General features: G+C 34.1%; 1 protein-coding gene across 2 annotated transcripts in view; it reads left to right on the top strand.

Moving 5' to 3' along the window:
• The window catches only part of LOC131155052 (auxin transport protein BIG), a 46,123-nt gene extending 43,366 nt beyond the window's left edge, over window positions 1–2,757 (top strand). For both annotated transcript variants that reach the window (XM_058107964.1, XM_058107971.1), the window contains exons 13-14: window positions 857–1,357; window positions 1,581–2,757. In XM_058107964.1, the coding sequence (XP_057963947.1) occupies window positions 857–1,357; window positions 1,581–2,399 (1,320 nt within the window). In that variant the 3' untranslated portion in view covers window positions 2,400–2,757. The remainder of the gene's footprint in view (window positions 1–856; window positions 1,358–1,580) is intronic.
• The last annotated feature ends 21,091 nt before the right edge of the window (window positions 2,758–23,848 follow it).

Raw genomic sequence — 23,848 nt, 5'->3', positions numbered from 1 at the left:
ATCACATCTCCTAGCTTAAAAATTGATTATGATTTCATTGGTATCGTATGACTATTCAATCCATAACTTCTCTTAGGTGCATGCATATTGTGCGGATGATAAAAAGATATCGTTAGTTCAATTTTTTATTTTTTATTTTTCCAATTTTACTTTTTGTGACATCTAATGCATTTGCAATTGTAGGAGCATTTCTTGCTATTTACATATTTATATACTTCCAATAATTGTTAATACATAATTTTATAATTTGTTAATCTGGGTTTCTACATCATCAACACCATTATCATTATTATTATTATCATTCTGGTTCAGTTGGTTCATTTTTTTGTTTTTTTGTAATTTTACTTTCTGTGACATCTAAATGCATTTGCAGGCATGGGAGCATTTCTTGCTATTTACATATTTATATACTTCCAAGAAATATTATTACATAATTGTATAATTTGTTAACCTGGGTTTCTACATCATCATTACCATTATCTTTATTATTATCGTTCTGGTTATCAATACTATTATTACAACCGTGTTTGCTAGAACTAGCAGTTTAATGTTGTGTGAAAATGTGGAATTAGCAGTTTAATGTTGTGCGAAAATGTGGAATTGAACAGTCTTTGATTACTAAGATTGTTGATTTTAGCATTTACTGGCTTTAACATTTTTCTCCCTTTTTCCGGTTTTTTTATTTGGGTGGAGAGGGCTGTGCGAGGGGCGCATGTAGTCCTTTGTTTATTTCCCTCTACTGTTCTATTGCTCTGAAGTGAACAGCATGTTGATGAATCACCTATGAAAGTGACATTATTAATAATTTACATTGCTTTGTCATGGATTTAAGACTGATTGAAGCTTGCTTTCTTAGGACCTTGGAATGCGACGGGAAGTTGCTTCAGATGGTGGTGAGCGAATTGTTGTTGCTCAGCCAATACTTGAAGGTTTAGAAGATGTGGAGGAGGAGGAAGATGGGTTGGCATGCATGGTGTGCCGAGAGGGTTACAGTTTGAGGCCCACCGACATGCTTGGGGTATACACTTACAGCAAAAGGGTAAACCTGGGTGTTGGCACTTCAGGAACTTCTAGAGAATGCGTTTACACAACAGTCAGCCATTTCAACATTATACATTTTCAATGCCATCAAGAGGCTAAAAGAGCGGATGCTGCGCTAAGAAATCCAAAGAAAGAGTGGGAGGGGGCTACCCTAAGAAACAATGAGACACTTTGCAATTCTTTATTTCCTGTGAGAGGTTCATCCGTTCCAATAGCACAATATATCCGTTATGTTGACCTATACTGGGATAATCTCAATGCTCTTGGACGTGCTGATGGGGGCCGACTCCGGCTGTTGACCTACGACATTGTCCTGGTACAAAATTATTCTTTTAGTGTTTTGTTCATTTTTATACATTTGGGTTTTTCAGGACTATTTATAAAATGGGCAAGCTCCACTGGATGGCATTCAAAACACAGTGAAAGCTACTGATATGAATACTGCTTATGCTTTTAAGCATTTATATGAGTGCGTTAATAACTGAAATCATTCCTGCCTAAATATCTGGGGCTGATGTTTGTACATACCTTTTGTGCAGATGCTAGCTCGATTTGCGACTGGTGCATCATTTAGCGCAGATAGCAAAGGTGGTGGAAGGGAAAGCAACTCACGTTTTCTCCCATTCATGATCCAGATGGCTCGCCACCTCCTCGATCAAGGAAATCCATCCCAACGCAGTGCCATGGCCAAGGCTGTGTCAACCTATTTATCCTCATCTACAGCGGAGTCCAAACCATCTACTCCACAATCTTCTGCGGGAACAGAAGAAACTGTTCAGTTCATGATGGTAAACTCACTTCTCTCGGAATCGTACGAGTCTTGGCTTCAACACCGAAGATCCTTCTTAGAGCGTGGGATATATCATGCATATATGCAACGTACACACAGCCAACCTACACCATGTGGATCAGTCAGTCCATCTGCTGCTGTAAAAGCAGAACCAGGCAGTGCCAGCAGAAGCCATGTCCCAGAAACTGGGACCAGTGATGACTTGCTATCCATCATTCAACCAATGCTAGTCTATACTGGCCTAATCGAGCAACTGCAACATTTTTTCAAGGTAAAAAAACTGGCAAATGTGTCTGCAGGGGCAGAGGGAATCGGCGGGCAATCTGATGGGGAAGATGAGAGTGGAAGGTTGGAAGGTTGGGAGTTGATGATGAGAGAGAGACTGTTGAATGTGAGGGAGATGGTGGGGTTCTCGAAGGAGTTGTTATCTTGGCTCGAGGATATTATGTCTGCCAGTGATCTTCAGGAGGCTTTTGACATAATGGGTGTGTTGGCAGACATTCTATCTGGGGGTTTTGCGCGGTGTGAGGACTTTGTGCATGCTGCAATTAATGCGGGGAAAAGCTGAGGGTTAAATAATAAAGGGCAAGGAGCATCGCCTTGTGCTACGTGTTGTGAACTTTGTGGTAACGTGGTATTTTGGTTGTGGTTGGCTAGTCTGTTGTGATTATTTATTTAGTTCCATTCCCGTGGGATGGAAGGCAACATGAGTGCCCCATCCTGAGCCTTTGTACACGTTTGGATAGCTCCTTGCAGTTGAAAACTTTTTCCCAAATAAACTGTTGCTCATCTTTATACCAAAATATGCATATGCTGTTTGCTGTTTGGTTATACCCTTTATGTCGAAGGCCTAATTGAAGGCATCACAGCACTTTGGAGTGAGTTTATAGTATAAATGTAATATATGGACCTAGTTGCGCCCTTGATGGATGGAGGTCATTGTGATATTATATTGTAATGTAGTGTTTTGGGGAATTTATTTATGATGAGACCATGCGTAGCGCAAGTGCAAGGCACCAGAATGACGAATTTGTGGCTTGTGTGTGGGGTGGGGCAAACTCAACCTTGCCCCTTTCCTCCAGTTCTCCTCAAACTAAGGCAGTCGCCATGGCAGCACATTCTCTTCCTAGTGCATGCCACCCTGCTACTGTCCCAACCCTTTGCCCCTTTAATTGCCCATCCCCTTGTCTCTATGAAACAATCTCGCATGGGGGGAGAACTCTAATCACTCTCTCGGCCATGCCATATCATCCTCCCTTTATATTTTCCCTTCTCTTTCACTTGCATTTGCTCCCACTAGAATAGAGCCCAGAATCCCTTCCCTCGAGTACGCACTCATTATAAAGGTGAGAATAGCCTCGGTAATGGTAGAACTAGTCAACGTTAGAAGAAGTTAGGTAAAATTAACAAATATGCATCGAGTTCAAGCTAATTAGGTACCGCTGGTTAAGACAAGAAGGAAATGTGCAAGATGTCAATACATTTCTCTTACATAATTATATTTACAAATGCTACTTTAATTATGTAGATCCGAGCCACTAGTTTCTAACCTAAGCTAAATTATTATGAGGATAAAAATATCATTATCATCTTAAAAGTAAGAGCCCAGCTCTTCCCCATCAACTGGGACTGAAAATTTAACACTGGACAGACATTGAAGTTTTAACAACGTAATCAATTTCTCTGTATATATATATATATATATATATATATATATATATATAATTACAGGCTTATTGGTCCCAGAATCTTATTTAATAAGGTGGTGGTTCTTTGGCAGCATAAATCCCTGGCTAGAAAAAAAGAAAAAGAAAAAAAGAAATCATAACAGCAGAGGCAGGAGACCCCGGCCCACCCATGACAATTCCATCTTTAAAATCTTCACGGTGTCATTGTTAGAGATTAATTATATATTGTGGGACAATCTCCTCAACCCCACTTTGATTCATTGTCTGTACTAATTAGTAACCTGCTGTCGCTTTGGTTGTATGAATGATTCACGTGCATGAGTGTTTTGTTTTCCTGCAGTCTTCTGCCCAATCAAATCCTCAATTGGGCCAGGCCAGTGCCCCTAAAGGCACATGATTAAAATGCTCAAGCTTCATTTTGTCCCTTCAAATTTAGGGTCATTTTAAATATATTCCTATAGTTTTTAAGCTGAACAATCCTAATTTTAAAGTAAGATCAAATTATCCTCCACTATTCACATCACTCTTAATTTTGATATTTTTTATTATTTAATTTTTCACCAATTGAATTTTACTCAAAATAGTTGAATTTATGTTAGAATTTGAATATACAATGCAATATAATTCAAGTGGGTCATTGAAAATATCCTAAAATTTGAAAAAAAAAAAAAAATTGAAATCAAATCATTAAACTATTACTACACACTAATTGAGATGTTACTAACGATTATTTTAGAAGAAGTATTATTTAGTTTAAACTTTAGCACATTAAAAACGACCTTAGACCTCAAGGGCGCACACTGAATTAACCCTTCTCATAAAAACCAATTGGACGAATATTTTGATGTGAAGGTGCTGCCCAAACGCCATGATAATTAATCTGCAGCCCACACAACACAGAAGTACAATTCAACAGACAGATACCACCCGTTGGAGAAATTACAAATAGGGCTACACCATCCACAACTCTTATTAGTAGCAATATATAATATGGGTTGGATCTCGGGTATTCGTGTAAATATGTCCCACATGAATGTTGAGATATATGTCCAAGGGCAACATGGTCATGTTTATGGATTAATAAATTAAGGTGATTGACTTTTAAAATATCATGAGATTTAATGATTGGTCCTATATGACTACTCTTTTGGGGAGTAGCTGAATGGTGTAATAATATGATAAAAATATAAGAAATTATCCTCTCTTTATCGGTATTCTCTTTTCATCAGCCTTTCTCCCATATAATCTGGTAAAGTACAGAAAGAGATCAGGTAAAGCAAGAGAAACGATTTCTACAAGTGTTCTTCTCGATTGATTTACATCATGAATGATCTCGGTATGTTAATTTATGGTTTTTTTTTTTAATTTTCTGCATAAAGGTAATATATGTGAAGATCATAATAATTAAACATCCTATTTCAACAAATAACAACAGAAAAATAGAATAAATTTTTACATGTGGTAGAAATTATCATGAATTTCCTTTCAATATAAAGATTGTTTCCGCTTACACCTTTCAATCTTGTTATTGTTTTACGTGTAAAGTTTGTGTTCATGATATTTGTTCATTTGATTCCGAAAAATTCATATGATATTTGCTGGATTTATTGGGATTTTATTGGATTGGAATATCAAGGTTCTGAAATCGTGACCTCGTTGCCCGAACAAAATCGGTAACAATTTTTCTAAAACACCCAACGAAATAAAATACAAAGAGTTGATTTCTAAATTTTAGTAAAACTGTCGATGGATTTCCTGAAACCATCAATGGTTTCCACAGGACATTAATTCTGAATTGAGCCATCAAATATAACGCATACAAACCATTTTATTGTTTGATTAAGTATGGGACACTCACATGTTTGATAAATAGTAAATTGATAATGGTGGCAATGTTATGGACCCATTTGTATTGGGTGAATAATTGTATTTATGCATGAATGGGTTGCTAGATTTTACATAGAAGTAAGCAAGTAAAATTCTCATTGTGGGAAATTAATTATTTGCTTTGAATTTGGACAAATTTTTGCTTAGTAAGTTATCAATCAATGTTTATAATATGGTTAGCATGTTGTCACCAAAGTGATCTTACTAGGAAAAGTTATAAATATTGAATTGAATTATGATTTTGCACCAAAGATGCACCAACTTTCAAGTAATCATTAAATTAATCAGGATAATTGATAGAATAACAGTGAGATTGAAATGGATGCCCAAAGGTGACAAACCAATTAAACTTTAAAAGGGTTATCAATTATGTCTACGTGGGTGAAAATCACCATGAAATTTGAATATTAGTATATTGCATAAGTTAATCCAAAGGTTGAACGAAATTTACTAATGAAAATGTTTTTCTCAAAGCATTAATATTGTGATCATTTTATTGCAGTGTCAGTTCCTGTTTCACTTCATTCGTTAGCTTCTTCTGTTCTAATCTTTAATGGAACTAATTTCTTTGACTGGAAGGAATAGATTCAGTTTCACCTTGGTGTTCTGGATCTTGACTTAGCACTGCGAATTGATAAACCAGTTGCTATTACTGAAACAAGTAGTTCAGAGCAGCAAGCTTTGTCTAAGTTATGGGAAAGATCGAATAGATTAAGCATTATGTTTATGCGAATGTGTATTGCAAACAATATTAAGTCAATACTTCATCAAATTGAAAGTGCAAAGGAACATTTTAAGGTTGTGGAAGATTGGTTTCGTTTAGCAGACAAATCCCTTGCAGGGAGATTAATGGCTGAACTTACCATCGTGAAGTTTGATGGTAGCTGAATGAACATGTCCTTGAAATGACCAATCTATCAAATCTCTGGGTATGAATGTTGATGAAAGTTTTCTTGTTTAGTTTATTCCGAATTCTTTGCCTCCTTGATATGAGCCATTTCAGATTCACTATAACACTATTAAGGAAAAGTGGAACGTGAATGAATTGATGAGTATGTTAATTCATGAAGAGGTAAGGTTTAGACAACAAGGACAACATTCAGTTAATGTTATGAGTCATGGAGTTGGAAGTAAAGGATTGAAATCAAAGAAGAGTTTTAAGAAAGATCCATTGAAGGTATATATATATATATGTATGTTAAAGGTATAAAATATTATAATATAAGTATTAAATTTATATATCAATCCTGAAACCACTTGATGCTTCAGGACATTTTGATTTCAATTCAAGCCAAAGACATCCCTATGCTCTCTCTCTCCTCCATCCCTCCTTCTCTCTCTCCTCGATTTCCTTGACCGAACGAGCACCAATCAGAAAACTGAATATACCATTAAGTTCTTATCTCGGCCACCAACACTTTAACAGGAGTGGATTCATGATTAGGGCGTCGTAGGCACCACTCCTGGGGTAAGGTAAACTCTTACTCTCTTCTCAATTTTTCCTTACATCTTTAGCCAAATCGACAATTGGACACCACCACAGGGTCCTAGCTCCGATCCTCGTCATTTTAATCGAGCAAATTTTTAATTTGGTTTTCCTAGGCACCACTCCAAGGCTAGGGTGAAGAAAATGGAATTATATCCGTTAATTATTTTTAAAGTTTAATTAGTATTGAGAGTGTATGGGTCTAGAAAATATTAAAATAATTATTATTCTGGGAATTGAATTGATTGATTTGGGGGAAATGTGAATTTCAGGGTTTTCAGTTTTGAACGCCGCGGGCATAGGATTGAGTATTTTAGCAGGCCTCTCAGTAAGTCAAGTAAGGGGAATAAATTATAACAGTTAATTTTTTTTGGAAACTACTGGTTGAGTAAATATGTGAAAATGAGATTATGATATATTCACTATGATAATTATAATATGAATATTAGGTGAAAAATTGTGTGGCATGAGGAATTTTGAAATAATAAATTTATATTGGGAAAGTGTTAGAAATTGAGAAATGTGTTTTGTACTAAGAAATGATACTATGTTAGTATGGAAATGTTTTACTCAGATGTGAAAATATGAGAAACCCAGTCTTGTTATACACGCACACACACATGTGTGTGTGTGTGTGTGTGTATTTTACTGAGAAATGATGAATTGTGAAACAATGGTGTATTTTACTCGGTAATGATAAATGTGTTATATAGGTATGTATGATAAATGTGTTATACAGGTATGTTTTCATTGAAATATATCAAATGAGATATATACTATTATGAGAATGGAATATGTACTGAAATGACGAGAATAAAACAGAAAATGATGAGAATATTACTGATGTGATGGGATAAACGAATATACTGAATTGCGAATACTGAATTTTGAATATTAAAATGTGAATATGGAAATGTACAAATGAGAACCCTGATGGACTGTTGTTGATAGAGAGCATGGTACCATTTCTAGTGAGGTGATAAGTGCCACCACATGGTCTCGTGGAGAGTGTGATGCGATAGTCGATTGAGCTAGTGAGAAGGGTAGTTTTGCCACCTAGCGTCTGAACCAGGAGTGGGCAGGCCAATCATACTATGAATGGATAGATAGATTCCTTATTTTTATCTAACGGGGTAGGCCAACCACGGTTTATATTCAACCTTTGGGCCGCATAACCCGGTCATGGGGGGAAGCATGACGATGTGAATATCCTCAGGGAAGCCATGAGTTACAGACATTATGTGTATTGGTTACTGAGGACACTTATGAGCTAGATTGTGAAAGAAAAATGAGAAATGAAAGAGTGTGAATTTAATGGTATAAATAATTAAGGCAAAGTAAAACGTTCAGCCTAAGGGCTTACTGAGTAAGGTGAATGCCCTGATAAATATCAGTTGTAGTCGCACCCGAGTTAATCAAGTATGGTTACAAACAATATCAGAGCAGAGGGGCGTTACATGTATGGGCGTGTAATCTCCCCTATCATCGGGAACTTCGTTGATAAATATTGGTTGCATATGTAAGAGTATGAGAAAAGGTATAAAAGCTTATAAGATTATGTTATAATTATATGATTATGAGTACATATCTAGATATTTTCTCAAAAGATATAATCATTAAGTGAGTGTATTATGATATAACTAAACTTATGTGCCACAGACTATAAATAATTTATTTGGTCTTACTGAGAGTTGTCTCACCTAAATATTTAAATATTTCAGGGAACCGTAACAGATTAGGAGATAGAACTCCGAGATAGAGGGGAGCTAGTACCCTGATATACATGGTAAGTGTTTTATGTTGAGGATGTGTTTGTGTAATCCCCTAGAGTATGTTATGGATTTTTGGAATGTGTGTGGATGTATAGAACTCTGGCTATTTATATTTTGGATGGTTTGTAAATATTGACTTTCGTTGTTAGGTTTGTTTGTAATGTGATAGTCTGATTACTCGGTACCCTACTTTGGGTCGGGTTATGTTGATATGGTATCAAAGTTTGTGACGTGGTAGAGGATTGATTTATTGTTTATTGTATATATTTTTTCTAAAAAAAAATTGTATGAAAAATTAGGGTGTCACATTATATAAATTTAATCTTGAAAAAGGAATGTGTACTCCCAAAGGGGGGGGGGGGTGAATTGGGATTTTAAAATTTTCTTTAAATCCTTTTTAATAAACTCTTTCTCAATCCTCTTTAGCTTTAACAATTACACATGTAAGATTGATTATCAATAATAAGTACAACAGAAGATTAAATTAGCTATCAACTTTAATGAATGAGTATGCTTACTTTGAATGCTTTATGGATTAGTCAAGAAATCTTTCAGCAATTATCCAACAAACCAATCCAAGCAATGTAACCAAGATAAGATTCACAATATGAAATAATAACACAATCTCAACAATGATTCTAAGATTCAACTTTTATGTATGTAGTTGACAAAAACCCTGTTATTAATACACACGATACACTTGATTTTTCAATATGAAACACAATAGAAATTTCCATCCACTTTTCCAAAACTCGGATTTCAAACCAATCACTTTCAAGATTAAAGATTGTTGTTGATTTATTTTAATGATTTTTGAGTCTTGGGTGTTAATCAACCAACGTACTCCCTTTATGGTTTTGGCAATAAGATTTGATCAACCAACATATTCCCTTTCGATTTTCGCAATCCCAATATCAAATTAATTTTTAGCTTTGTTTATTTCTAAACCCCGCAGTGTATATAAACTGAAAAATAAACAATCAACCACGTAGTTAATATGAATGGAAAATTAAAGAGAGTAGGGAAGCGAGTGAGACCGAGTTTTTACAAGGTTCGACTATATCCGCCTACGTCCTCGCCTTAGGAACCACACCTAAGGATTCCACTATACCACTCCTTTACGGGCGGAGCAAACTTTTACAACACTCCTTCAATAGGATAGAGCCCTCCTCTCCAAGTGCTATCCCACGCTCGATTACACAAGAATTCCTCTTCTTGCAAATCCAACGATCCAACAATCCTGAATCGTCACAAAAACAAAAAACAAATGGTGTACTATGACACTCTCTACAAGAACTAATTAGTACAATTGATTAGCACAATATACTTCAATAGAAATCAATATAGAAAGAATGAAGCTCAAGATAATATCATCGAGGTTCTTTAGATTTGGAAAATCTTAGTAGAAACTCAAAGAACCATGGATTTAAATCAGCAAATTTTCAGTAGAAACTTCAGCAAGAGTTTGAGCAAGAGAGAGCTTTTGAGAAGTATTTGCAATATATCTTGATTGCTACTTGTATTCCTTGGTGTTTTGAAATCCTTGGGTTTAAGGGGTATTTATAGAGTTTATAAAGTGCATTTCATGTTCCCCAAGTGACTTGGAGTGTTTCCCAAATTTTCATAATGTTTAGTATTCAAAAAATCAAATTTGGAAACTTCTCGTTATTTTTAAAATTTGAAATCTCGAAGAGTCAGTTGACTAGAAAGAGAGAGTCGATCTCCTGGATAGTTAAAAACATAGAGAATTAAAATTCAGCAAGGAGTCAGTCGACTGGAAACACTGAGTCAGTCACCTAGGTCTTCTCGGGTCGTTGTTCAGTCGCTTGGACAAATTATGTCAGTCGCTTGGACAAATTATGTTAGTCGCTTGGGATGCCGACAGCTTCGACTATCTTTCAGTATTTTGGGTATAACTTTCACTATACAACTTCAATTTTATCAATGTTGATATCAACAGAAAGATAAGAGAAAATGCCACAACTTTCATGTTGAACACTCTTTAAAATAAGGAGTGTTGGATAGAGAAAAAGGCTCATCAATACAGATGTAGAAAAAGAATGTAATTTGAAGAACCTTGTTTTGATGCTTTTCATTCAAAAAATAATTTAAACCTTTTTGAAATAACTTTTGACCGTATAAAAATATTTTTCAAGTATTTTAAAAGGTATCTAGGTCCAAGTAATTAACCCAAGAGTTTCATGTTTCCATATTGAAATCGAATGAAATACTTACATGAGACTTCTTAAACTTAAGCACTCTAAGCAGTAAGTCTTCTTGTGTAGCTTCCATTTCTTCATTTTGAATTTGGCTTTAAGTTTCACCTACAACTTCATGCTTCAATATACTTCAATATTTATTAGATCATCTTTGAATCTATGCTTTAATGCTCTTTAATTTTCATTTGATCATCTTTCTTTGGAGTATTAGCTTTCAATAATCTTTGTGAGCACTGACCTTGTATTCACATACTTGAGTCATGAAATATCATTATTTAACCAAATATGTTAAGCTCCACTGATTTGTTATTATCAAAACAAGATTTTAAACCTTGTAAGACCAACAATCTCCCCCTCTTTGATAATGACAAATAATGAGTAAAAAATGAGTAAGCCTTAAAAAGGCTCCTCTTTACAATAAGCATCAACTTAACAATATTTGCAATATCAAGATCAATTTCAATATTAATTTCAATATCATGCTCATATATCAAGATCAAATACTTTCAAAGTTGAGCCAATATACATGCTTAGGTATGTAGTGTCATGCTCAGTTTTCGCCTAAAACTTCTCTCCCTTTTGATATCAATAAAAAAAGTAAGATATCAAGAAAAATATATAAGCAATGAGCAACCATAAGTAGAAGTATAGATCTAGTGAAGGCCCAAAACAAAAATTTTGCATTTATCATGCATAAAAAGATTTGCAATAAGTCCCAAAATAGCATGAGAAAATACAAAAGATTGTATATCATAATTTTCACTAATTTTTAATAATGAACATAAATCATGATATCACTTTTAACAAATCTAACTCCCCCTGAATGAAATGTATTTCATATTTAATAAATTCAGACTTTCATTCATGAAGTATAAACTATGTATCCATGAATAGTATGAGTGTAAATATCATGTGGAACTATCATCATTATCAATCATGCTTTAAAACTTATCATGCCATGCTCATGCTCAGATTCAATTTTTGCAAAAATTTTCTCCCCTTTTTTTATATCAAGAAAAGGATAAACTGAAAGAAATATTATGCAAAGGTATTAAGGACCAAAACAAATTTCACATTTAGATTGTAATAACAAGGTCCATAAACCACCATATATTTCAATCATAATATGGTTATCCATCATCTAGCACGCAAAAGATATATAATATAATATAAAATCATCATGTGAACTAAGATGTTCAAGGGATACAAATAAAATAGCTATGCACAAAAAAATAAAAAAAAATAGTGTCAAACATTTCAACCTAGCTTAGTGTTTGATTTCAGAAAATATTCATGCATTTGCAGTTCCATCAGATTAGTATGCTCATGCTCATGCTTTGCATGCTTTAATCATATTTCAAAGATTCATTCTTAGAGTCATATTTCATATGGTATGAATTAAATATTCATGCTCAGATTTTATTGTTTTTACTTAACACATCTCCTCCTTATTACATTGTATCAATCAAAATGAGAAAGTCATCAATAAGCATATACAATTAGCATAAAAAAGATTAATGACTACTCATCATGCTTAAGAAGATAATTAAGAATCCCAAAGTAGCAAGAGAAACATCAAATGAGCACACAAAAAAAATCAGTTGACTGATGAGCCTGATCCTGTTTTCTTCAAACACTTATCCTTGTTCCTTATTCAAAATACTTATGCAATAAGCTCAATTTGCTTTAGATTTTCTTTCTTTTGATTTCATATTTTATTTTATTTTATTCTTTTTGCATATGAATACCAAAAATTCATTTGGCTTTCAAAATCTCAATACTTTCTAAGTTAAGCCTTGTATAATTCATCCTTTGATTGTGGCCAATAATATCATTTTCATTTGTTTCAATATGATAAGCATTAATAAGCTAAAAAATTTATCCTTATGCCCCATTTCAACTTGTTCAATATCCTTGTATTATTAAATAATTTTTCATAGATTGAACAAGGAGAATTTTCTTCTTGAATCAGCCATATGCTGTGAGTATAGAATAATTTCAATGCACTTGCAATACTTCAATCACCTGTATTTTAGATTTTTCACTTTGTGAGCTTCGTCAGTGATTGATCAATCAACTAGGTCTCTTTTAGTTTGATCTTCTAAATCTCATGTATGAGCAAATAACAACATATGTTGTGCTCTTAAAAAATCTTAACCTTAAGTATTCATGGATTATCGTAGACAATTCAACTAAGGTCACCTATTTTTGTCCATGAGAGATGAATTTTCTGGGTCAAACTACCTCATTCCTTTATCTATAGCCGATATAGTGAATCCTTTATCATGATATGCATAGTCAAGATAGACTTTTAGTTTATGCATTAGATCTTTAAGGTCTCTAATATAGTCGACATATCTATTAATATTTTATGAGTTAAGCATGTCTATTATCAAAGCACAATTATAATTATCACTTTATCTCTTTTAGGATTAGCTAAATTAAACTCTATAGGTTGTCGATTCATTACTAATCCATTCATTTTAGCATAATTTTAGCTTTCTTAATTCCTAATAAGAGAATGCCTATTATGAAGTCCTTGTTTTATGAACTAGACTTTCATCTTGGTACCCATACTTTCTTGGGTCCGGATGGTTTAACAAGAGATGTTTCTTTTATTCTCCAAACTTGTTTGATTTTTGCACTCATTCTTTTTAATGGACATTCAAACTTAATGTCACGCCTCAAATCTACCAGGTGGGGCCTGGGGTGTGATGAGACCAATCACCATCTCTGATACCATTCACATAATGGAAAAAATAAAGAACAACCTAAAATAAAATACCAGAGTACTATATACAACCCAAAAAGGAGTATCTATCCACATATATTACATAACTAGAAATTCTAAAACATAATTATACATATTTAAGTTCTTACTACCACCCAAAATATACCCAAAACTCTTAGCCCTGCCCCTAAGCTTTCTAAGCTCAATCACATGAAGGATCTGAAAAGTCAATAATTCCTTAGGGTGAGACACCTCTTAGTAAGGAAGAAATAAACTATAACAGTGCGTGGCAGAAGAGTTTTAATATATATATATATATATATATATATATATATATATATATATATATATAAACACAAAATAAACTCATCTATTAATCAGCTACAATAGGCAAGTCACATATAGACTGTAATCACACAAACAAAACCAATTTTTATAGTGAAAGTTCCCGAGGATTGGAAAGATTATACGCCCATACATGTACCTTTCCTCTACTCTAATACCATTACAACTACTGGGCACTTATCTTACTCAATAAGCCCTCGAGGTTATATTTACAAGCAAAGTCTTCGAGAATAGGGAATATTACATGCCTATACATGTAACTTCCCTCTGCTTTGGTACCATTACAACTACTAGGACACTCAACTTTCTCAGCAAGCCTCTAGCGGAGAGATTTACTTTACGATAAATATTTATACATTTAAGTTCATATACTAGTATACACACACATTTACATCAATTATTACACCTAGTCTGCAAACATATAAACCACAGTTCATTCACACAGGATACAATACAATCCATTGAACTCAGTACATGCCCCACCTAGGGCAACTGCATACCTCGCAATATGTGGCCTACATAAGGCTACTGTGTACAACCCAGTATGTGGCCCACATAGGACAATTGCGAACTACCCTACACGTGGCCCACATAGGGTAGCTACGTATATCACTATACGTAGCCCACGTAGGGCAGCTACGTACTCCATTGTACGTGGCCCACGTAGGGCAGCTACGTATCTCATTGCACATTTATGTTCACAAAATAAAGTATTCACAATCAACCCATACTCACCATCAAACAATCACAACCAAGCAATATTCACAAGCAGACAGCATCCATAACCAATCAATATTCACAACTAGGAAGTACTCACATCCAGACAGCACCAACAAGCAGACAGTATTCACAACCATACAATATTTACAACCAGATAATTAAGAAGAATTATTTTCATGCCATACGGTTTTTCCTAATTATGATTTATAATAAAATCAATCATTTTTAAATGCCTAATCCATTTAGAAAATCATACTATAATTATACAGTTCCTATACTCGAAAATAACGGATTCAAATTTAATAAAAAGCCTGGTATAATTTTATTCCCCTTACATGCTCCTCGAAATTCTACCCAAATGGACGGAAAACGGAAAACTGTATTCCAAAAATCCCTAATTTAATCAATTCAACCCCAAAATATTTATCATTTAACATCCCCTAGGCCCACACACTCCCAATAATTAATTTAATATTAAAAATATCATACTTTCCCTAATTTTGGAGTGGTGCCCAAGAACTCCAAATCAAGTTTCTACTCCGGCTAACTTAAAGAGAATCACCCCAAGAACTTCGTCGTGGTTTCCGATTGTCGAATCAGGCTAAATTCGTGCTAGAATCGAAGAAAGAATGTGGTAGGGTCGAACCCTAGAGAGAGAGAGAGCGAGAGGAGAGAGAAATTTCATGCTGAAAATGGATCCGGGCCTCTTTATAATCTGGCGTTCGTCGATGAGTCTAAAAGGTTCGTCAATGAACCCAAGAAGAACATTCGTCGACGAGAAGATCGAGTTCGTCGATGAAGCATATAAAAATATAAATTTTACCTATTCTCGATAATTCCTCATCGAAGAGACACGTGTATTCGTCGACAAAACCAAGAAGGACATTCGTCAATGGGTCCCTGCTTGATGCCCTTTTTAAATTTCTTCTCTCTCTTTATTTCTTTCCCTTTTTTCCTTTTATTTATTTTTCTTTTATTTTTTGGGTTCGTGTTATTACACTTAATGTGTCATTTATCCTTACATAGAAAACATGTGGTATGTATGTAAGAATTTGAGGAGGTGCTAGCATAGTCTTTGGAGACTTTTGCAAAGTACCCCATGTAGAGGTTCTTTTTCCTTGTGTTCTCAATTCTATTGAATCTTATGCCTTCTTTATTTAAGGACATTCTTTGTGCGCCGATCATTTTATCAAAATTTTCTTTTCCTTTAGTGAAGTTGTAGATGATTTTGACTTGATCCTTAATTTTTCTCTTAAGATCACAGATTTCTGAGTTTTTTATATTTTTACCCATTTCTTGATTTTGAGACATTTTGCTGATTTTATTTTCTAGTTCAGAAATATATAGATCGTTCTTATTATCAATGGAAGTTTGGGATCTTAGATCTTCCAATTCTTTCATCACCTTTTCATTATTGCTTTCTAATCTCTTGATTTTTAAATCCTTTTCTTTTTTAGGAAGATTTTTAGATTCTAATTATTTCATTATAGCTTCATTCTTATTTTTCAATGACGTATACCATTTGGTCACTTTAACTATAGTCTTATGAACCTTAAATAATTCACTTTGTAGTTCTTCATAAGATGGTCTACTCTCATCATTAGATTCATCGTTGCTAGATTCACTGCATGATTTATTAAAAGATTTGGATGAGGAACTTTGTTCATCATAATCATTGTCCTATGCCATAAGACAACCTTTTTCAAACTCTTGTGTTAGCTTTGGTGCAATCCCAAGAGGGGGGGGGGGGTGAATTGGTATTTAAAAATTCTTCCTAAGTTTAGCTAATCTAGCAGGCAGTATTTCACAAGCCTAGGGCCTTTCTACGTATTCACAATCCCAAACAAATATTCAAATAATAAACATAAACATACAGGTGCAGAATGTAAATTGCGACAAATAAAATCAACACCAGATATGATATCGGGGTTCGGCCAATATTGCCCACATCTTCGCCTTGGCACACCTGCACAAGGATTACACTATAAGTTCAATTAATGGGTGGAGTGGCACCATTTACAATCAGGACAATTAATAGGGCTGACCTCAACCTACACCTTACCAAGATGGTGCACCTAGCTTTCCTAAGCGGGTCTAAGCCAATCCGGGACTATTCAACATGACTAGTCTCCCTTTTCAGGCCCATGCCTGGAATACAACGAATATGAAAATTTTGCGTACAAGGAAATGCTCTCTTACACTAAGCAGGTATGTACTACAATATGCATAGTATAATCAATGTACTACCAAAAGATAAGATATGATAAGCTAAATGTAGTCTTAGTGTTTACTTTCAAAGATTTATGCAAATATTGCAATTAGTATGTGAGAGTGTAAGTGATAGGATCTTTGTGTCAAAATAATAGTCTCAATCACAATGTAGCAACAAAGATCACAAGCACACTTCAAATATCTCAACAAATATTTTTCTCAAAATAAACCACGAGATATTCAAAAATGGTTTGTAAAAATTATTTGATCTTTGTGTCAAGATGATAATATCAATCAAAAGATATAGCAACAAAGATCTTCAGCACGCAAGCAACTATCTCAAAATATTCTCAAAGGTAAGCACAAGAGATATTTGAAAACAATTTGTAAAATATTTTTTGCAACCAAAACACAATATGAACTCTTGAATATTACAATGAAAATGCAAAACTCAGAAGCTCTAAGAAGTTTTTCTACAGAAGGCTTATTTACGAAGCCCCCTAGAAAAACTAGAAGCTTACTCTCAAGGAAAACTCACACTAATTTTTGCAAATGAGGGGGTATATATAGAGTTCTCCAAAATTATAACCGTTCAGGACATGTAGGGTATTATTAGGATTGTTTTAAAACATTTTAGCATAATTAACCCTGTTTAAAAAATTTAACCGTGGTAAAAAAAATTATCCAACCTGAGAGCACCAGTTGACTGAACTTAAGGTTCGGTTGACCAAGTGGTAGAGTTCGGTCGACCATGCAAAAAATGAACTGAGAGTTCAGTAGACCGGACTTGCATGGTTCAAGGGCAATTTCCAATACTGCGCGGTTCGGTCGACCAGGTCAATTTGAACTATGAAGTTCGGTCGACCGAGCGGTTAGAATCTCTCACGTGGGGGTTCGGTCGACCAGGGCGTTGCCCGTATATTTCTGGTCGGTCGACCGAGGAGTCAAAATATTGACCCGGTGGGAGTTCGGTGAACCAAGCTGTATGAACTTGGCAAGGTTTGGTCGACCATACAGTGGTCAAACCGTTGACCTCTAAACGGTTCGATCGATCGAGTGATTTACAGTGTGAAAGTTTGGTCGACCGAAGCATTGTTCAATGCACAGTTTCGATCCTATTCTTTCTCAGAAGTCACCCCTGTTCATATAGGTATAAGTTTTAAGTTATGGGGGACTTTACATGTAATGATTAGGGACCTAGGGTCAATCTAAGGTCAATGGCCAAGGCTTTTCAACTATGCCCGAAAATCCGGAGTTGGTCGACCGATCCCTATGGTCCATCTATGGTCTTTCGATTATCTACCCTATCATGCATGTAATGCATTAATTATTACAGACCATTGAGCTTTAATTATTACAGACCCGAATAACAACTTAATTAAATTACAATGAATAAATATTCTAGGTCTTCGTTTTCTTTAAGCCCATGTGCGTGCACCATATAATACTTCCGATTGATCCTACACACAAACTCATCAACCATTAAATATAATAATATTTGTAATAATCAAAATGGGATATGACCTATAAGGTCAACATCTTGTTCACTTGATTCACTCTTTGAACTACTAGAACTTAGATTGTCCCATGTAGTGGCTTTCATTGCCTTTTTCTTTTCCTTTTTAAAATCCTTCATGAGCTGTGGACAATCCGATTTTATATGTCCAAATTTCTTGCAATTATAACATGTAGAGATTTTATTCCTTGATTCCTTTTTATTGGTTTTTCTTCTTCTAATTTCAAGTCCCAAAATTTTATAGCAAATTTATTCTTCTTTTTAAGAATTTTTGCAAGTCTTTTGGTTATGAGGGCTACATCATTTGCATCAATTTCCTCTTCATCTTCATCGCTAGAGTTTTCATGTGAGGCTTTAAATGCAACAGATTTATGTGCATTAGATTTTTCACTCCTTTCGTTTATTGCCATCTCATATGTGAGGAGAGAACCTATTAATTCATCTATGGAGGTGTTTTTCAAATTACTTCCTTCAGTTATTGGAGTTGTCTTAGGTTCCCAAATTGGTGAAAGTATTCTAAGAATTTTCCGAATCATTTCATATGTTGAGTAATTTTTCCCTAAAGCATTTAACGAGTTTATAATGTGAGTAAACCTAATATACGTGCTACTGATAGTTTCATCCAGATCATCCTAAAGGTCCTCATACTCGTTTGTGAGCATGTTGATTCTACTATCTCTAACATCAACCGTACCTTCATGGGTTACTTCTAGTTTATCTCATATTTCTTTGGTTGATTTATATGGCATGACCCTATTGAATTCATTTACATCAAGGGCATAATATAGTGCATTCATAGCACTTGAATTTACTTGCAACATCTTAAAATCATTGTCGGTCATCTCTTTTTCATCTTTAGGTATTTCTTTACCATCCATAGTTTTTGTGGGGATGTGGTCACCATGTGTGACAACTTTCCAAGCTTTCCAATCCATGGTTTGCAGGTATATCCTCATTTGTTGTTTCCAAAAAGTATAGTTGACGCCACAAAAGAGTGGTGGTCTATATAAGGATTGATCTTCAGAAAAGGGAGATACACCTAGGTGTGCCATATAGATCTTTATGTAGCTTCTAGTTAGGATTTGCAACAACCCCTCTCTGATATCAATTGAAAAAGGAAGGTGTACTCCCAAAAAGGGGGGGGGGGGTGAATTGGGATTTTAAAATTTTCTTTAAATCCTTTTTAATAAACTCTTTCTCAATCCTCTTTAGTTTTAATAATTACACATGTAAGATTGATTATCAATAATAAGTACAACGAAAGATAAATTAGTTATCAACCTTAATGAATGAGTATGCTTATTTTAAATGCTTTATGGATTAGTCAAGAAATCTTTCAGCAATTATCCAACAAACCAATCCAACCAATGTAACCAAGATAAGATTCACAATATGAAATAATAACACAATCTCAGCAATACTTCCAAGATTCAGCATTTATGTATGTAGCTGACAAAAGCCCTGTTAGTAATACACAAAATACACTTGATTTTTCAATATGAAACACAATAGAAATTTCCCACCACTTTTCCAAAACTCATATTTCAAACCAATCACTTTCAAGATTAAATATCGTTGTTGATTTTATTTTAATGATTTTTGAGTCTTGGGTGTTAATCAATCAACAAATTCGCTTATCGTTTCGACAATAAGATTTAATCAACCAACGTACTCCCTTTCGATTTCCGCAATCCCAGTATAAAATTAATTTTCGACTTTGTTTATTTCCAAACCACACAGTGTATATAAACTGAAAAATAAACAATCAACCACGCTGTTAATATGAACAGAATATTAAAGAGAGTAGGGAAGAGAGTGAAACCAAGTTTTTACGAGGTTTGACTATACCCACCTACGTCCTCGCCTTAGGCAACACACCTAAGGATTCCACTATACCACTCCTTTACGAGTGGAGCAAACCTTTTTACAACACTCCTTCAATAGGATAGAGTCCTCCTTTCCAAGCAACACCCCACACTCGGTTACACAAGAATTCCTCTTCTTGCAAATCCAACGATCCAACAATCTTGAATTGTCACAAAAACAAAAAAAAAAATGGTGTACAATGACACTCTCTGCAAGAGTTGATTAGCATAATATACTTCAATAGAAATCAATATAGAAAAAATGAAGCTCAAGATAATATCACCGTGGTTTTTTATATTTGGAAAATCTCAGTAGAAACTCAAAGAATCGTGGCTTTAAATAAGCAAATTCTTAGTAGAAACTTCAGCAAGAATGTGAGCAAGAGAGCGCTTTTAAGAAGTATTTGCAATATAGCTTGATTGCTATTTGTATTCCCTGGTGTTTTGAAATCCTTGGGTTTAAGGGGTATTTATAGAGTTTATAAAGTGTATTTCGTGTTCCCCAAGTGACTTGGAGTGTTTCTTTAGTTTTCATAACGTTTAGTATTCAAAAAATCAAATTTGGAAACTTCCCGTTATTTTTAAAATTTGAAATTTCGAAGAATCAATCGACTGGAAATAGAGAGTCAGTCTCCTAGATAGTTAAAAAAATAGAGAATTCAAAGTCAGCAAGGAGTTAGTCGACTGGAAACATTAAGTTAGTTGCCTGGGTTCTCTCAGGTTGCTGTTCAATTGCCTGGACAGATTATGTCACTCGCCAAGGATGTTGACAACTTCGACCATCTTTCAGTATTTTGGGTATAATTTTAACTATACAACTCCAGATTTAACATTCTTGGTATCAAAAGAAATCTAAGTGAAAATACCACAACTTTCATGTTGAACACTTTTTAAAATAAGGAAATTTTGATAGAGAAATATGCTCATAAATACAAATGTAGAAAAAAGAAGGTAATTTTAAAGAACCCTATTTTGGTGCTTTTCATTCAAAAGATAATTTAAACCTTTTTGAAATAACTTTTGACCTTATAAAAATATTTTCCAAGTATTTTAAAAGGTATCTAGGTCAAAGTAATTAACCTAAGAGATTCATGTATCCATATTGAAATCGAATGAAGTACTTACATGAGACTTCTTAAACTTAAGCACTTTAAGTAGTAAGTCTTCATGTGCAGCTTCCATTCTTCATTTTGAATTTGGCTTTAAGTTTTATCTATAACTTCATGCTTCAATATACTTCAAACTTTATTAGATCATCTTTGAAATCATGCTTTAATACTCTTTAAGCTTCATTTGATCATCTTTCTTTGGAGTATAAGTTTTGAATAATCCCTGTGAGCACTTGACCTTGTATTCACATACTTGAGTCCTGAAATATCATCACTTAACCAAATATGTTAAGTTCCTTTGATTTTTTATCATCAAAACAAGATTTTAAGTCTTTTAAGGCCAACAAATCTTAATGAAATTTTTGCTGAAACACTCCTCATCCTGCATCATAATGCTGGAACTAAACGTAACAGAGTGGGATAAAAGACTAGGTCATATATCCAGAGAAAGAATGGAGAGATTAGTAAAAGATGAAATTCTTTCAAACCTTAATTTTACTAAATTCGATGTATGTGTGGATTGCATTAAAGGAAAGCGTACCAAACAAACAAAGAAAGGCGCTACAAAAAGTGGAAAATTTTTGGAGATTGTCCATACTGATATTTGTGGACTTTTCAACTCACCATCTTTTGGTTGAGAAAAGTACTTTATCACTTTTATTAATGATTTTTCACTTTACGGTTATATCTATTTTTTGCGTGAAAAGTCTCAAGCAATAAATGCTTTAAAAACATATATTGCTGAAGTTGAGTGACAATTAGATAGAAAGGTGAAAATCATTTGATCAGATAGAGGTGGTGAGTATTATGGAAGGTATGATGGAATAAGGCTATTGACTCTACGAGTCCAATTCGGTTTTGATAATGAAAAATCACTTGGTATTTGATATGTGCATTGAGTTTGTGAATATGAACTATATTAAGCATGCATGGAAGGATAATGAGTCATGGAAGCCATAAAGTAAAGCTGACATATCTTGGCAAGATCCATGGAACTCAAAGAGTATGAGAAGCAAGATGCAAGCGGTAAAGTTCAAGAACTTCATGAGAATGGGTATTTAGAACTCATGTATTTACATTTTCGTATGATTTAATTTGAGGCTCAGCATATACCTTAGAATGACTTTAGGACTCATGCATTTCATGAACATCATTAGGGAACATTCATAGACTTAGAAATAATGTCAAAACCTTGGAAAATGTTTTTATAAAAGAGCCAAGAAAGGAAGCAAAATAGATTTTTGAATTAGAAAGAAAATATGTAGAAATTGGGAACTTCAGATGACTGAACTTTAAGTTCGGTTGATTGAAGAATTTCCTTAGACCTCTGAAGAATAAGCTCAGTCATTTGAAGATTTATTAGTGAAAAAAAGAAATTGGCAGAAGCAACTTAGATGACTGAACCTTGACCTCGGTCATCGGAACTCGACACTTCGGTTGCCTGACCTTTGACCTCTGTCGTCTGACCCTGTATTCCAAGTTAATTTTTCAAAACTTTAAGAGACTTCAGTTGTCTGGGAACTTGACTTTAGTTGTTTGAACTTGAGCAAACATGCGACGCGAGCTATCTTATAATCCAACGGTCAAGATCAATTCTAAGGGTAAGACACTATAAATACTGAATATCTAAACCCTAGTATGATAGCTAAGACAAAAGAGAAGAGAAGAGAACTTTGTTTGAAAAAGAATTGAGAAATTTGAGAGTAAAGCTATATGATTGCCTGCACTCCAACCTATATTCATCTTCCTTAGGCAAATAAACTCAGAAAACCAAAAGGAATCTCACTTATACATCTTTATTTCATCTTGGTATTGAGGTTTGGTAATTCGAGTTGTTATTTTCAAGAGCTTCTCATCTCATCACTTGTTATTGAGTATCATTAGTGAGATTCATCTTGAGTGTGCATATACATATAAATATTTTTTAACAAGATCATTACTTGAGAAAGGTTTTAGCTATTGGTTGAATATTATTTGATTCAAGAATATATCTATTTTTCAAAGAACTTCTTATTCCAAATCTATTGTTGAAATAAGTCGGGTGATTGATAGTGAGTATATTTTCACATAGATTCTTTGGATAATCTCACTACTTGATTAAGGTTTTGTCATTGATTGAATAGTTTGATTTAAGTGTGCATTCAATTAAAGGATTCATATTTTGGATATATTAAAACACTTGAATATATATCCTTGGTATTCATAAATATTTATTTTATTAAGGGATATTTTGTTTGGAAAACCTTATACTCTGTATTTTGATCTTTGAATTACATATCATATATATATATATATATATATATATATATATATATATTTGCATATTACAAAGATCGGGTTGTGATTAAATATTTGAAAAAAAGTTTTTTGATATAGATTGATAAATTATTCAAGATAAAGCTTTTAACAAGTTCACATTAGATATATCTGTGCATCTTTACTAAGTGAACTAGAACCCTAATATACTC

Source organism: Malania oleifera, chromosome 1, assembly GCF_029873635.1.
Source record: "Malania oleifera isolate guangnan ecotype guangnan chromosome 1, ASM2987363v1, whole genome shotgun sequence".
NCBI lineage: Eukaryota > Viridiplantae > Streptophyta > Magnoliopsida > Santalales > Ximeniaceae > Malania > Malania oleifera.
The sequence above is the reverse complement of the archived record's forward strand: the minus strand, read 5'-3'. Positions and strand labels throughout refer to the sequence as shown.